The sequence below is a fragment of the Scleropages formosus genome, chromosome 12 (assembly GCF_900964775.1).
Source record: "Scleropages formosus chromosome 12, fSclFor1.1, whole genome shotgun sequence".
Taxonomy (NCBI): domain Eukaryota; kingdom Metazoa; phylum Chordata; class Actinopteri; order Osteoglossiformes; family Osteoglossidae; genus Scleropages; species Scleropages formosus.
This window is the reverse complement of record NC_041817.1, coordinates 16966231-16982134: the sequence shown is the minus strand read 5'-3', so window position 1 is coordinate 16982134 and position 15904 is coordinate 16966231. Positions and strand designations below refer to the sequence as shown.

The 15904-nt window shown below is 42.2% G+C and overlaps 1 protein-coding gene across 2 annotated transcripts in view; it reads left to right on the top strand.

The window, feature by feature from the left end:
• The window catches only part of LOC108920701 (partitioning defective 3 homolog B-like), a 164763-nt gene that overhangs the window by 124289 nt on the left and 24570 nt on the right, over window positions 1-15904 (top strand). For both annotated transcript variants that reach the window (XM_018729654.2, XM_018729656.2), the window contains exons 19-21: window positions 4948-5064; window positions 6202-6477; window positions 13878-13998. In XM_018729654.2, coding sequence (XP_018585170.1) covers window positions 4948-5064; window positions 6202-6477; window positions 13878-13998 — 514 coding nt within the window. The remainder of the gene's footprint in view (window positions 1-4947; window positions 5065-6201; window positions 6478-13877; window positions 13999-15904) is intronic.

Below are 15904 nucleotides of genomic sequence, written 5' to 3'. Positions count from 1 at the left end.
ACAGTGTCTGTTGGGATCAGAGGCCAATCACACGGGTCAGGGTGGTGACATCATCCTTCCTGGTTCAAGTCTCACCAGGCTGCGGGACCTTATAATGGCCCTTGATAGAAGAGCACAAAGACAAAAGCACAGAGGGACAAGTCCACAGTGTCCACTTTTCTCATACACAGTTTGAGCCTCTCTAAGCTTGCGTGGTGGAGCTCCTGATAAACGTGGAGCGGCCGCTGTGAAGGATAATGAAACCAGTAAGGGTCCTCTCCAGCTCGCAGGTGTCGGGGCCTATTCCGTATCTCAGCTCCTGCATAATAGCTCATTTGTGACCATGAAAACATGACTCAGTTCCTGCTTCCGTTCCCCTTCTGTTTTTAGTGGCGTCTTCAGGAAAGCCGCAGAGCAAGCAGTCAGCTCTGAGGTTAAAGCAAGATTGTTTGCAGACACAAGAACTCTTACTAACCTGCAGCATATTACAGCAACGTTGACTCTCTTGCTTTCCGTTGGTCTGTTTGACCCCTCTCAAGATTAATCTGTTATGTGAACTGTAAAGTATGATTAAGCTTGTTCTTTACACCCTGTGGAAGAAATAGTGTTTTCTGCCTGCATGGAGTAATGGATGTCCACTTACCATGACATCCCCTGGATGTGCACAGAGAGCACATTAATGTGGTAGAACTCTTATTTGTCAGGGAATTATGATGGTATTATTACACAGCTGGGTTTTTTACTGGAGCATTTCAGAGTAAATGCCTTGCTCAAGGGTACCATCGCAGTAAGCAGGGGCTAGGGCTTGAACCAGCAGCCTCCAGAGTACAACTTCACGCCATAACAGTTACATTATCAGCTGTTGTTGTGGGTAAACAGGTTGCACATTGCAGAATGCAGAGTAGGGTGACATTATTTTTGGGCAAGGTCAGTACACATCCAGTTGTATAAATAATGGGCACAAGTCAGGAGGAGGAGGATTAAACTATGTAAATTGCCTGGGATTCAAGCATCTGCAAAGTAACGAGTAATGTAATTTAAGATGCCCACCATATGTGGTGTGTATTCCTAATTAGGAAAGTGGAGTGTGTCTCAAACGGCCATGATAAATGGCTTAATGTGTGCTGATATAATAATCAGCACAGCTGTGGGCCTCTGTTGGGTGTGGAGCTCCTTGTCTCTGAGTATATGCGAAAAAGCTCATCATTTGTCTCGTAGCAGTTTCGCAGTCTTCTTGGACCTGTATGTTCAATGTGTTTTCCTGTTTGTTGTGACTGGTAATATGGAGCACAGTGATTACATGTCCCATCCTGGTTGCTGGCATATATCAGTAATTTGAGGAAGACATTTTCCACAGTGCAGTCTGGGTTTCCTGTTGTTGTTCTTGTTGCCCAGCACTTAATTTATGACAGTTTTACTTTGGAGTATTTTGGTAAGTTGCAAGTTTTTTTTACATTAAAGACAACCCATTTTTGAATGTGGCTATTTTGTTTTGACTGGGCCAGCTGAAGTCCTACCCAGACGAAACATCCCTAGGGATGGTTGGTTGTTGCTATCTCACCCACAGTGATGCATCCTTGGACTGTTTCTCCCTGAGTGACCAAGGTTGTATTTTATAAGTTCTCCTGTTTTTGTGTGTGGTGGTGTTTGAAGCCAAAAAAGTTGGTTTATAGCAGCAACAGCCACCAGAAAACAGCCTAATTATTGCTTTTAAAGTTATTCTCTACTTTCACAGGCTCCCTTCATATTAGTTGTTGACATCCTATTTTTCCCTTCCTCACCTTGGTATTAGAATTCTCCTTTAAGGTAATGCTGCTTCAAGAAAGTCATTTAATTGGGCTGGAAATCAACTGGTCTTACAATTAACATTTTTATCTCTATGCATCAGGTACCCCTCTAGCAGCCAGTCTTCTCTATGTTACCATAGTATGTATAAATTACCATCCGTTGGCTGTTGTGGGCTCAGACCAATTGTCACTGGTTGTGATTGGATATCAGTCATACAGCATATCATGGCATCGATGTAACAAGGAGAGGTGAGAGGATATATGAACATCGGTGCATAAAGTGGAAGAATCATATGTCCGCAGCTATGTCTCTCTTTCTCCTAATGTAATGTACACATTCTGTTTTCTCTGAGATGTATGTCGCTTTGGAGAAAAGCATCTGCTAAATGAATTAATGTAAATGTATTTCTCCAAAATGTTCACGCAAACCGGTTTCCCCAGTATTTGTCTCTTACTCCTCTGAATACTGTTTTGGATGTTTCTTTTTGGCCCCTCAATACCAGATGCATGTATCTATCGCTTGTCACTGAAATAATAAAACTGAATGTATTTGTAAACAGTTTTTTTTCCAAGTAAAAATACGCTAGCATGAAGAAGTTTGGAATCACCCAGAAATGTTCATGTTTTTGACAGAAATTGATAGCATTGTCTTCCTGTTTTTTCACCAAATAGGTTTTGCATCTCTTAGAAGTTTGCTTCGGATCGTTGTCCTGCCCTGTTTGCCCATTCTCTCAACACAGTAGTTGACACCTTTGTACAAAATCTTCAGTTTCTTGGCATTAAGAAGAAACTTGCATTTCTGATGCATTACACAGTAACCATTTGCAACATTAGTAATGATAATTACATTACATTTACATTTATTCATTTAGCAGATGCTTTTCTCCAAAGTGATATACATCTCAAGAATACAGTTTGTGCATTACATTAGATATCTTGGCTATGTTTTTAAATTAATTTAACAGTACCTTGATAAAAGGATCAATTATTTAAAAAACTAATTTCTGGGTGCTTCCAAACTTCAGAATGCTAAATTAATAAATGTGCACATTCTGTGTGAGCTTCAGGTGCTGTACAGCTCATCAGTTTGTTGGTTTCATTACTTCAGTAAGGACCTACAATATATAGATTTAAAAATGTATGCAAGGTGCAGAGTCAAACATGACCCATAGCGACCACTCGCGTGGTTTTCAAGGCAAGTCAAGGGAGGAAGAGAGGTGGGTTGGATTTAAAAATAAATCATACCAAATACTGTACTTTTCAGTCAGGGTTTATGCATGAAGCACTGTCACCTGAATAGGGTACCTGTGACTCATTAAGAGTGAGTGTAGGATAAAGTTGGATAAATCTCTCTTAGATATATTCAGGTACAGTGCATAAGATGAATTAATTCAATGGCAACTTCTTTAAGTTTCTGGTTACTGTGCAGCAGGATTTATAGATATATGAAGGTTCTATGATGTAGAGAGAATGGTCCTATCCATATGTGTGAAGGAACAGTTTGTGACAGTCCAGAAAATGGTTCTATGTGCACATGTGGCTGAAGGTTCTGTCAACACTATGTTAGTAGTGTTCTGTGTACTGTATATACCCACTGTTGACAAAGATGCAACGTATGATTGCTTGGGCTTGTGACACTTCCTGATACTGACATCTGAGAGGAGTACTTGGCCATCTCCTGCTTCATCCTCTTGTTCCTCATGTTTGGGATGGCTGGGGGTTTTTCTGTATGGGGTTTACCAGACAGAAATCATATACCCCTTCCTCTGTCTTCTCCTTCATCATGTCCATCTCTGTCTGCTGCTTTCCCCATTTTTCAAAAATTGCTTTTATTTAAGTGGCTCTACCTGCAACACAATATTACTAAGGTTCCTTGTTTGGATTCTTGCATTAGTCCAAAGAAATGTGAAGTGATTTCTTTGGGGGTTTTTTTGTAGTATTGAACTGTAAAGCTTCTTTCTTCAGTCGATGTCCATTGGAGATCAGGGAAAGATGGAATTCCTTCTGTTTGCGTCAGAGAGGAACAAAGAATAGAATGCATGGAGATAGAATGACATACATTCGCAGTCTGGAGCAGTATCTTAATGAAGCACGGTATTAACCCCCCATGCCCCATCCCACTTTGTCTCTTTCTCGCTTTTCTCTTTTTTTTTTTCTCAACCGAGTCTCTACCATATTGGTTCTTGTACATGATATTCAACACTTAAAGATGACAAACACTTTTCATAAGATGAAGTGTCCATGTTTTGTCTGATCAGACTTAAAATGATATGCATTTCTTGGAGATTGCATTTGTGGCCCCTTGTTTTCCGTCACCTTAATGCGCTTGATCATGAAAAAAGATACCTCTTGAACTTGCCTGCCCGCGCTGATCCAAAGAGCATTTAGTAAGTGCTTCCAGTGCTCCCAGTACTGGAGCTTTGAGTCTTTTTGATGCACTGTGGCCCCATAAGCACCATGAGCATGCCAACATGTTTCTCCACATTTGGTTTCCTGTTCTGGCCTGGAGCTAGAAATATGCTTGGAATATTAAGCAGGAATGTGCCTTGAGGTGTCAGTTTTCTAAATTGTGATTTGTTTTGTCTGATTTTGGTTTTAATCCTTTATATATTGACCTCATTAAATTAGTGATGGTAATGCTTCCATTTACAGGACATTATATCATTTGTTTCTTCACCAGCACTCCTTTGAAACTAATCTTTCAATGTTAGCTGTCTGTGGGAATGGTCTCATGATGAAAGTTGACACCGGTGTTAAGGTATTGCCATCAGGCTGTGAGGGCCAAGCTGTCGAATGCGTTGACAGGGAAGGTGAGAGGCTGGTTATATTTCCTTGACTGTGGTACAGCACACTTGAGAGATCATTCTGCATCACATTCATTCTAATGAAGGTCTTGCCAGGTCTGTTCTCGTTGCTGATGTGCAAAAGTGTGACTGACGCTCAAGGAACAGAGTTTGCCAAGCCGTTTTTTTTTTTTTTTTTTTGGGCATAGGTTGCTCTTTTAGTTGTTAATTAGCATTTATCCTTCACAAATGCTCATTTGCCCTGTTTACCATTACACTGATAATGAAAGCCATTGTTGTTGTTTATAAATTTTCCATTGTCATTAGGTATGGACATTCAGCAGCTGAAGTGCTGTCTGTGTCTTCATGGCCCTTGTGTTCTGTTTGTATTTAATCAGGTTTGGTAAGAAGAAAGAGGAGAAGAGCAAGATGGATAGCAAAGCCACTGTGCAGAAGCAGAAGCCCGAGGTGCTGAGTGAGGAGGAGCTTGAGAAGATGAAGGATGAGAGGGAAAGGTAAAGCCAAACCCATGTCCACATGTGCAATGAGTCCTAGGCTCTTCCACACAACTCACTGTTTAGTAAATCCTTCATCTGGGAAATTTTCCTCTTCCTCTGTGTTTGATAGAGAACATGATGCTTCTTACACTGTTGTTGAGAAATTTCATGTGGGCCCAGTTTTATTCCCCAACCTAGCTTCCTGCTGGTGCTGTAGATGGATAATTCTGTCTCATGGACGAGCCAGGATTTTCAATTATCCTTTTCACTCAGAGGCATCATTTCAGGCTCTTACCTCTGCTCACAGGGCTTAATTAAGCAATTAGCTAGATTAATCACTCCCCTCTGTCCATCCAGGCTTTAAAATGGGGATTTCAGCAGAGAACTCCTTTCCAGACGATAAGTGTAGATATTGGGTACTGTAGATATTCAGTAGTGGTCATTTTCCTATTGATTTCAATAGTGAGTGGATAAATCTTCACAGGGTTTTAGTAAACTGTCTCCTACAAGGAAACACAGTATCTCTCAGTGCAGGCAGGGCTTGTCAGTTTGCTATAGAAGAACGTTAACGTCTTACACTACAACTTAGTTCAGTATGGACTGCCTGTTCCAAGGGACAGCTACAAGTTACTGATGCCCATTTTGCCACTGTTATTTCTTATTTGCAAAGCATCCTTGTAACTGAAAAATTCCAAGAGGTTTTAGAAATCAGTCTCAATCATATTCTGTGAGTCACTGGATGACACCTGATCCAGGAGAGAGGTAATTGCCTGAAAGTTGTTTCAGTGAAGCGAGAATCTTAATTTTTGTAAATATCCCAGGCAAGACAACAAGAAAAGATGCTCTCCTCCTCCAGTTTGATTTAATTCCGTGGTGACATAACTATGACAGGCACTTTACACTGGTCCTCTAGAATTTACATTTATTTACATCTACATTTATTTATTTAGCAGACGCTTTTCTCCAAAGCGACTTCCAGTGAACTCTATATAGTGTTATCAGTTATTAGTTAGAATTAGTTATTTCCCTTTTTATATCTCATGAACTGACCAGTCTGTTTTCTGTATGCTGGTTTGATCACCTGTACCTCCCAGTTTGTGGTGGGAAAGACTGGCTGCTGAGAGCTGTGTGACACAGATTCTCTCTTGGTGGCAGGATCGAGGCCAAGCATCTGGAGCTGCGGGACCGCCAGGCTCATCGCTTTCCTGCGCCTGACATGGAAGATGATGACGCAGACCCAAACTATGCACGCATCAGCAACTTTCGGGATCCACCAGCACGCAGCCAGTCACCCCACAAGAACCGTACACCATCCCCCAGACTGCTCCCACCTGGCATCTCTCACAGCAGGGAGCCATCTACTGAGGACCCCCTCAATGGGCTGTATGCCAAAGTCAACAAGCAGAGACCCCCTCCACAGCTCGCCGACAGGTTAGATGCTTATCCACTCAGATTCATGCCTCTACACACATACACACAGATTCGTGTTCACACATACAATCACAGAAACGCACCGACTCGTGTGGACACACTCAAACACAGACAATTTTAACTACTTTTTTTTTTATCCCCGTTTGCAATCAGTCATGTAAATTTAGAAGCACACACTGATATCAAAACACATAATGCGGTTTTTGATTTGTAATCTGAAATATCCACAAACACAGTAATGCTGTTCTAAGCTTCTAGTATTGTGGAAGTATCAGTGTTGAAGTTGCACTGTTAAGTGAACTGAGCTGAGACCCAGGGAGTCGTTCATCACACACACCCACCACCCTGCTTTCCCTAGGCCTTCATGACACCCACGTTCCTGTTGCTGCCTTTGATTAAAGAGACGATTAGTTCAGGATGTGCTTCACGACAAACACAAACCACATCCCTGATGTCTTTAATTAAAATCTTTAAAAATTGAATATTTCTGCTTTAACGCTTCTGTTGCCACCCTCTTAATGTAAACAGAGCCCCCTCGAAAGGAGGAGAATGCTACATTACCCCAAAGGGGCAATACTTGCAGTGCAGAAACAGGCAGCCCACTGGAACAAACGGCAACATAATGAACTGAAGTGAACTGCACTCAAGTGTCAGTGTCAGGTGTTCTGCATCACCTTTATGAAAGGTCACTTTGTTTTCTGTAAGAAAGGTGCAATTGGCTCAGCAGGGTTACAAGCAAGTAAAGGAAATTTAACCTAGAAGAAAATATGCCATTGTTTTTCTCACAGAGGAGCAGTAAAACAATTATCCTTGTGAGTTATAATGGGTTGCAGAGAATATGTAGATGGCAGTGAATCTCTGAAGTTACTGTTTATTCTTATTGTCACTCTGAGGTCTCTGGTTGGAAGCATCATCACAGCCACCTGTAGTTTATTCAGCTTGAACGAATGGCAACAATTGTCATATCCCTAGGAAAAGGACCTAATCTGAACCACCTTGGTTAGTCACACTGAGCAAGATGAAGGGAGTAGTGTGTAATAAGTCATAATAAAAACAGGTGTAGTATCTACCTTATGAATGTTTCAGTCTACCTGAAGCTCAACACGTTAAAGTGAATATAGGGACAGCAGGTTGGGTAATGCTGAGCTGGTCTTAACAGCATAGCTTTCAGTAGAGTCTTTGTTCATTGTGTACTAAACGCCTGCCGCACTGCAGTGTGCCTGTGCCACCAGCTTCGATCACTAGTATTGGTGGCCTGTCATTTTAGCTGTGTCACCAGAGGAGTCTGTGAAGGGAGGAGTGGGGCACCGCATGTGTGATTTAAAGCCAGGCATTGGGAGCCTTGTTGCAGAGGCCCAGTTATTTGGAGAGTGAAGCAATTAAAAAGCAAGTCTGCCGCTCGCCACATCTGAAAAGGCCACTCGACAAAGTGTCTCATCTCTTTGGGAGTTTAGCAGAGTAGTTAATCGCCACAGTGTTCCTCATCTGCCTTCCCGTTCTCCTCAGCTGATTGACCACGCTGCCCTTTATTCTGCTTGATATTTGGTACATGGCGAGTGACTAATGTGTGTTAACTAGAGTAAAGAGCTATCAGAACGACTTTATTTGGCTTGCAGAAAGCTGACAGGCTGAGTTTTGTGATGTCTGAAGTGCGAGCGGTACTAATGACGGCTGAGTGAAGAGAGCCTGGGGACAAGCCGAATGGAGCAAGATGGTTCCTAACACTCAACAGACTACAGGGGTATTTTTACACAATTACATGTCTTCCAAGAGTGTGGGGCAGCATTTAGCAGTGACATAGACATAGCTGTAGCATTTTATTATACACCTCCTGCACTTCTCCTTCTACCAGACACACCCTATAAACCACTCTGTTTTCTGTCCCTTTTTATTGTCAAGATCCAAACCCCTCCCTTGACCTTGTTGCTTCTGTCTCATTCTGGGGGTGAGAGAAGAGGCTAAGCTGTGACTGTGAGGCCTCAGCTTGGATGAAGCAAGGCAGCCACTTGAGCATTATGGGGGTGGGGGTCCATGGTTGTGTCCTCCCTGCCCTGCACGCTGAAGAGCCATGGTTCCACAGCCGAGAGTGGCTCCTTCAACCCTGAAGAGGTCCACCCCATTCTTCTTTGAGAGTTACTATAACAACCATGGCCCCCTAAGCATTCCTGAGAGAGATCAAAAAGGAGGAAAGAGGAAAGGGGAAGCGGAGAGAAGGAGAGAGCAAGCAGTGGGCAGCAGGTGCACCCCACGCTACATCCCCTTCTGTGGCTGCACCCAAACAATAAGCTGAAGGCTGCTTTTGAGCTAACAAGTTTGCCCAGTGCTTCTTCCTATCTATGGGTCATGCATGTTTGCCAGAATCATTCTTAGGCTTGATGAATATGTAATTATGAAAAGCTTGTACAGGAAGGGGGAGACATCTTTTTTGCCTCAGTTTTTATGGAGTGCCCCCATCCTCGCACCCTCCGTTTTCTCCTGCTTCCCATTTCACTCCCTTGGCAGAGAAATAATTATATAAATGAACAGAGAGAAGAGAAAAGCTTTTAGTGTTGCTCAGGTAAGCAGTGGAGTGCTTCTCTCCCTGTTAATGAGTCAGCCGTCCTCGGGCCTGATTGGGCTTTAAAGGAAGCTGCTTCAGTCCGTTCGTACGCCTGCAGGTAGCTCTCCTTAGTCGTCCCAGCACACCCACCCCATCTCACCTGCTCTCCTGCACTGTTCTTTCTACTGTTTGCTTTTTGTTTTTTATTTTCCTTCTTCTTTCCCATCTTTCTCCGATTTTCAGCATTTTGCTTGTGATTCTTATACCATCGAGATCTGTTAATTACTTTCACACGGAACATGCAACCTAACACACAAGCTCATTCATGCAGATATTGTCACAACACACACCCACACACTTCTCTCATACATTATTTTCTGTAACTTTAGCATTTAGTAGCCTAGCAACGAGTCTTCCTAGCATGTGCAGAAACCCTGCAGCAGCAGAAAGGTCTCAGTCTTGAGCCAACCAGTGATGTAGGTTTCACTGGCTGCTGGGGCAAATAGTATGTGTGCTCTGACTAGTATCATTATCAACATATTTCTCATGTTCTGGAGCCTGGAGCTTTGCTCTTCTTTCATTCAAGAATTCAGTTGAACTCACAAGAGAGACTGACAGAATAAGAAAGCGATTAATTTGTGTTTCCTTATTAATTTGTGTTTCCTTCTGTATGTGTTTTAAGTAATGAGATTTTAATTTATTAAACTAGGTTATGTATATGAAAGAAGATTCTTCATGTCTTTTTGTAAGTATTTGTATTTTCATGTGTTTCTTTGTATGTGTGTTTCCATATGTATGCCTCATTAGGGTGGTATAGAAACTCTGCGTGCAATCTGTGTATATTCATTCTGTGCGCAAACAACTGTAGTGTGTTTTCACAAGCCTGTCAAATGCACAAAAGGAAAAGAACATGCAGGCGGTCAGCCGAAATAATGTTATGCCAGCCAAAGTCGTTATCATTATTTCCCAAATTACGAATGACGTTCAGAAAGAGGTGTCATTTCCATTTAGGAATGCCAAGCAACCAGCTGTCAAAATTGGCTGTCTCTTGTTGTCAAATTTAATTTGAGAAAATGTCACCCATCCAGGGACATTTTGTTTGGGAAGAAAATTTAAAAAGGGGAGGAGAGGAAAGAAAAAAAGGAAGGAAAGGGAGGAGCTCCTCACGTTTCTCAAACTCCCAGGGAGGCCGTGTTAGACTCTTTCTTTTTTTTTTCTTTTTTAGCTGACTCCCTCGACCCTCTTTAACTCAATTTCTAAATATGTGAGCCTGGTTTAAGTGCTACTTCATGGTCTAGCAGGCTCATACAGTCTCACCTGGCAGCAGTTTGCAGGTTTGCTGATATTATCTCTGTCAGACCTTGTAGTTAGCCTCATCTTGATTGACGGTGTTGTGGTGATATGTCACTTAACAGCTCAAAGAGTCCCGTAGACAGGCACAGGAATCAGACAGCCAAGTTCACTTATACATGCACGAACTCAGCTCTCACACTTCTCAGGAGAATGTGACATGCCACACGACTTGCTTTCTATGACTTAGAATTATTTCAATGAATGAGATTAATAAATATGCTTTAGGTAACATCTGTACAATACTCCAGGCAGATATGGGTACCCATTTCTCACATGTCAAGATGTTCTAGGGTAGAGGAGAAAATGTCCAGTGTTTTGAGATAAAGGTCACTGTGACATCTGGTTCCTTCTCACCTCGGACATGTCAGCGTTGTTCGCTATCTTTAACCAAGACAGGTTGCCAGGTCTGAGTGGTGTGATGGATCGTGCCATCACGTTGTGCATCGTGTCAGTGTGTCATAGATGTGGCTGTGTGCCACAGTCATTTTTGCTGCATTGCACAAGGAGCTGGCTGCATCCTCAAAACTGTTCTAACATATCAGCACTGATAACATTTCCCTGTATTATTGAGTCTCCGGATGTCCTGTTACTTTGCATCAGTGGAGCATCAAAAGAGTGACTTACATTTTCACAATTGTAGACTAATTATTCTGTACATATCCTTTATCAGATGCATGGTCAATATAAAGTGGCTATGTATTGGAGTGCCACAGCAGGGACTCATTTGTTGCCTACTGTCTTTCTCTCCCTACTTCTGGGATCATGGTGCCCCCTGGTCTCTGAGTGCAAATTGGCCTCTCCCCATCCAACACCCTCTGTGGCTCCATGACTGCGTGTGCCTTGGGCAGGCATGTGTGATTGAGCTTGGCACTACAGGCTTCATAAGATCCTAATTAAACATTGATAGTGTTATTCATTTCGACAGCAAGATGTGCGCTCAATCAAAATGGCAGCTCTAATTATGTTCCTCAGGATTGGCTAATGGATTTCTGAAACGATATTACACTCGGCATGTTCTGCACCAGCTGCTGTGGCCTGGGGTGGGGGGTGAGTTAGGGCAGTTGGGGGGTCAGGGAGATGAGAGCAGGAGGGTAAGAGAGTGAAGTGTCTGAGTGTAGATGAGGCTAGTATTAATGTGTTGGGGGATTTTAACTATCATTTTCAAGTTTGTCATGAGAGAAGGGAGAAGTTCACCTCTGATATGGAGAGACAGAGTCCTAAGCAAGAATTGTCAGTTGTCTTTACTTCTCTGTAGAGTAGTTTTGTGATGAGCCATTGACTACAAAAGTCTGTATAGACAATTGTACAGTAGAACAGGGGTTTCTGGTTGTACAAAGTAATAACTGCTGCTTGATACACTTTTGAAATATGTCTCTCTCTTTAACTTCTACAACTTCCTTCCTTCCCCCTGTTTCTGCAACTCCTTTTTTTTCTTTATGTAATGAATAGGATGATTGTTGCCATTCTCAATAGCATGCGTTTGCATCTTAGTCCAGTGTTGGTGTGGAGGTAGTATTCCACAAGGTGTGTAAACCTTCTTGTGAAAGAGTGAGTTTCCTGTTATAGCTCTTCCTGGACCACTCAGTATACTGTACTGTGAGCAATGCCCCCTTTCTCTCTTTCCTGCATGTCTCATAAACCAATGGATTGGAGAGTACAGGCCAGTTCCCACCATTTAATCCCTCTGGTATGCTTGGCACTTATGCATCTCCTTAACACGATTAGGAAAAAAACATGGTAATTTTTTGTTGTTGCTGCTGTTGTTGAACCTGACGCTCGCCAAGAGCTTTCTGAGTGAGTCTGCCTCAGGATATGTGTAGAAGATTAGGCAAGAATGGCAGCTCTGAGCCACGGAAAGGACCAAGTACCCTATTTAAATACGAATCTGCTTGCTGTGTCTTTAGTGGAATTAAAGGGAATTTGTGTTGAATCGTGAGTTATTTCATTTTCACTGTTAAGAAATAGCAGCAGATATTTTCCATTTGCAGTTCAAGGGAGGAAAAAAGAAAATGGTAGCGTATGTGTTCCAGCCTGGATGAAATATGGCATACTGCAGGTCCCTGGCTTTATTTTATTTCTGTTTTACTCTATATGAAGTATCACTCAAGTTAGACAGGAGCATGCAGGTATTTATAAACATTCATATTCAAGACCCATAGAAACCTTTGTTTTTATGGCCCCACAACACCCAGATAGCATATTGAGTATTGTCCATTGTAGCTGGACACCTTTCACTGTTTCTATATGAGGTGCCATGACACACACAAGGTGGAAGAACATGGGAGGGCACTGCCCCCCTTGAATAATCTGGTATCGGTGTTTCAGCATAATCCTGATTTAACCACAGCGAGTTTCTTCCCTACTGTTTTACACACACATCCCGCACACACTCACTTCTTCTGAGGTAAAGAAAACAGCACGACTTTTCTGAATGACTAACGTCACGATGAGATGCGTCCATGTGAAACTTTAGGGTCCATTCCAGAGGTGCTTTGTTTTTGTTTGCGTGTCTCTGCATCTTAGCAAGGCCTGGTGGACCAGCAGTCTGTAGTTTAATGTCAGTCAAGTTATGGATATGAGCAAGTTGTAGTTGGCCTTTTCTTCCTCTGTAAGATTTAACAGTGTCAAGCTGTGTTTCAGCTGTTGGCATGTTTACGTACTCGGAGATTTTAACTCACCTTTTAAGGTTTCGCTCCACTTCTACTACTGCCTTCTAAATGCCATGTCTGTCAGGTGGAGTCTACTTCAGGAGCTTGATACAAAAGTTGTGGTTTTTTAACAGGAAAAACTGGGTGTGGCCTGGGAAAGATTTCTGCCATCTTACCTTATTATTTCTGTACATTATTGATGATGTTCACTCCTTTTTCAAATGCCACACATTTCAGATGATGTAGAACAGCTCTTCTTCCAATATTCATTTTTTTTCTTTCTTTTTACGCACACGCGCGCACACACAGTGAGCCAGAGCCTAACCCAGCAACACAGGGTGAAAGGCTGGAGGGGGACGGGACACACCAAGGACAGGACATCAGTCCATCTCAAGGCACCCCAAGCAGGCCTCGAACCCCAGACCCACCACAGAGCAGCCAACCAAACCCACTGCGCCACTGTGCCCCCTCTTTCTTTTTATTTGATTGGAAATCAGAACAAGTTCTGCTGGATGTAATGAAACGTGTTAGTAGGAAATTCTTTGGGTAAAGCATAAAGAGCTGATGTCCATAAACTAACGCTAACTACGGCTGATTGCATTTGCTGTTTAGGCATCAAGATAACAGCAACAGATAGGTAACATAGCTAGATACCACAGCTTTAATGGTAAATTGTTCATTGTTATGAACTCAGTGTCAGCTTCTTGCTTCTAGACTTTTTTTTGGATGTCTCTGGGTTTTCAGCTTCAGATCAGCAGAAACTGAATCTGAATGTTGTTCTTGTAACACAGATGGGATTTTAGAGTGCCGAGTAACTAAAACAGCTTCCCAGGTAAATGAACTGTTATTTCTGTGTGCAGCAATGTGGACCGGATACAGCAGCTGAGGAGGGAATATCACCAGGCCCGCCGAGAGGGAGCAGCACCCCCCTACGAAGAGCTAGAGTCCCGGCGCCGGGTCCTGGACTATGACCCTCACCGGGTAGGTGGCAACCCTTCATTGTTGACATGGAGTCATGACACAGCGGTTACCCCATCCTACCTTAATCCATACCATCCACTCACATCACACCCCTCAGATTCATTTTTTGTTTATAGTACATTTCTCTGCTTGGATGTCCAGGCCTGAGGTCTCATTACATTCTCCTTCACATTCCCAAATCCCGGCTGATTGTCCACCCCAAGCAACAGGCCAAACACTTCGCTTTAGAAGGTGTGTGGCCCAGTGCTTGAGGCCCTTGGAAGGTGACAGGAAATGCCTGCAATATTAGATAAAGGCCTGTGCTGTATTTCTGTTGTTTTTCAGTGAAAATGTGAGGCAGAGCATAGTGCATCCCCCTAGGTCTGTTCATTGTTCAGTGCTGTCAGGAGCAGATTGCTTTGTTTAGAGGTGTGTACTGCCTTCTGAAAGCTTAGATTGTTTTTGCATGTTTTTGCTCTTCTGTGATGAAGAAAATGACCACAAGAGGATTATTTTAAATGTCTTCAATTCCTCTCAGTGCATCACCATGGTAAAGTCTTGTCACCATTAATTTAAATGTCTTTTACACAAACTCTTTGATAACCACATGTCTGAGAAACACGCATGGCGGTGTGAATGCTACTGCTATTCAATGTGTGATTGATTGATTGATTTTATTTATTTATCTATTTATTTTGCGTTAACCTCAAGGAAAGTCTGTTGGAACTTACAGGAGTAAACAACTCAACCACTGATGTCAGTGCTCTGTTTTCATTATGTTTATGTAAAGAGCAGGTGGGATAGGAGATGTTTTTCAATCTCACTTTTCACCACTGAACAAACAGGAATCTCAGAAGAAGTGCTTGCAGCAAACTCCATAACAATGAACCAAAATCCTCACAGCGAGGGCTGAGCAGAGTTCTTTACCTGGCCGATTTGCTTATGAAAACATCACACAGGAGGGATTGACCTAGATGCAGAAAGCACTGTTTCCTTTATTTATTTCATATTTCAGATGTGCATAAATACCAGGGATCAGCACTACACAAACGCACCTAGTCTTCTTTTGTTTGCGATCAATAACTTTGCCTGCAAGTTTGGAGGAAATCACACTCTGTCAAGGAAGGAGAGCAGAGTGCTGAAGCTGTGGATATGGTATTATACACATACGCAGGATTAAACTGACTCCGAACGCCAAACACAAACAAGGACTAATGGGCTGAATCATTAAAAGATACACTGGTTCATTTGCTTGTTTGTATTTATCCATTTGTTCGGTGCTGCTGGTTTTGAGAAACTGTTAGTATGAATAGAAACCTGCACATTAAGCCCTTCTGTACCTTTGCAGATGAATTATTCACAAGGGTTTTGTAACAGCTGCAGTTATACATTGAGAAACACTGTTCCACAAATTTAGTGGGAGCTGTTATATGGTAAATGAGACACTGTGATTGAAGTATTTGTAGTGAAAAATCAACATGTTCATCCATTGTAGGTTCCTCTTGTAACACTTCAAATTTGCTTGATCTGCAGCAGTCCAGCTTCACAGCGTCAATGCCTCGTGTGTCAGCTTGCTAGTTTGACGTGACTTCGCTAAAATCCACTATAAATTCTATAAATGGTCTCAAAGTGGCATCTCTCTGTTGGTTTTTGTTATCCTTACTTTTTAATTATTTGGAAAGTGTTCTTGAAATGCTTTCACAATAAACAAAGGGCAGTGATTCCACATTATACTGAACATGTTTGTTGCCACCCAACAACAGAAGGACAAATTACTCTGAAATTGTCTTATCTGAATGTTTCCATAAGTGCTTATGTTTCTGCTATTGCTTTTTAGATTTGTGAATAAAAATATGTGTAGCGCTTCCCAGAAAAGTACAGCATTATCTCTGTCGCTGGCATAATTTTTGTTCCTCACCATTTCATT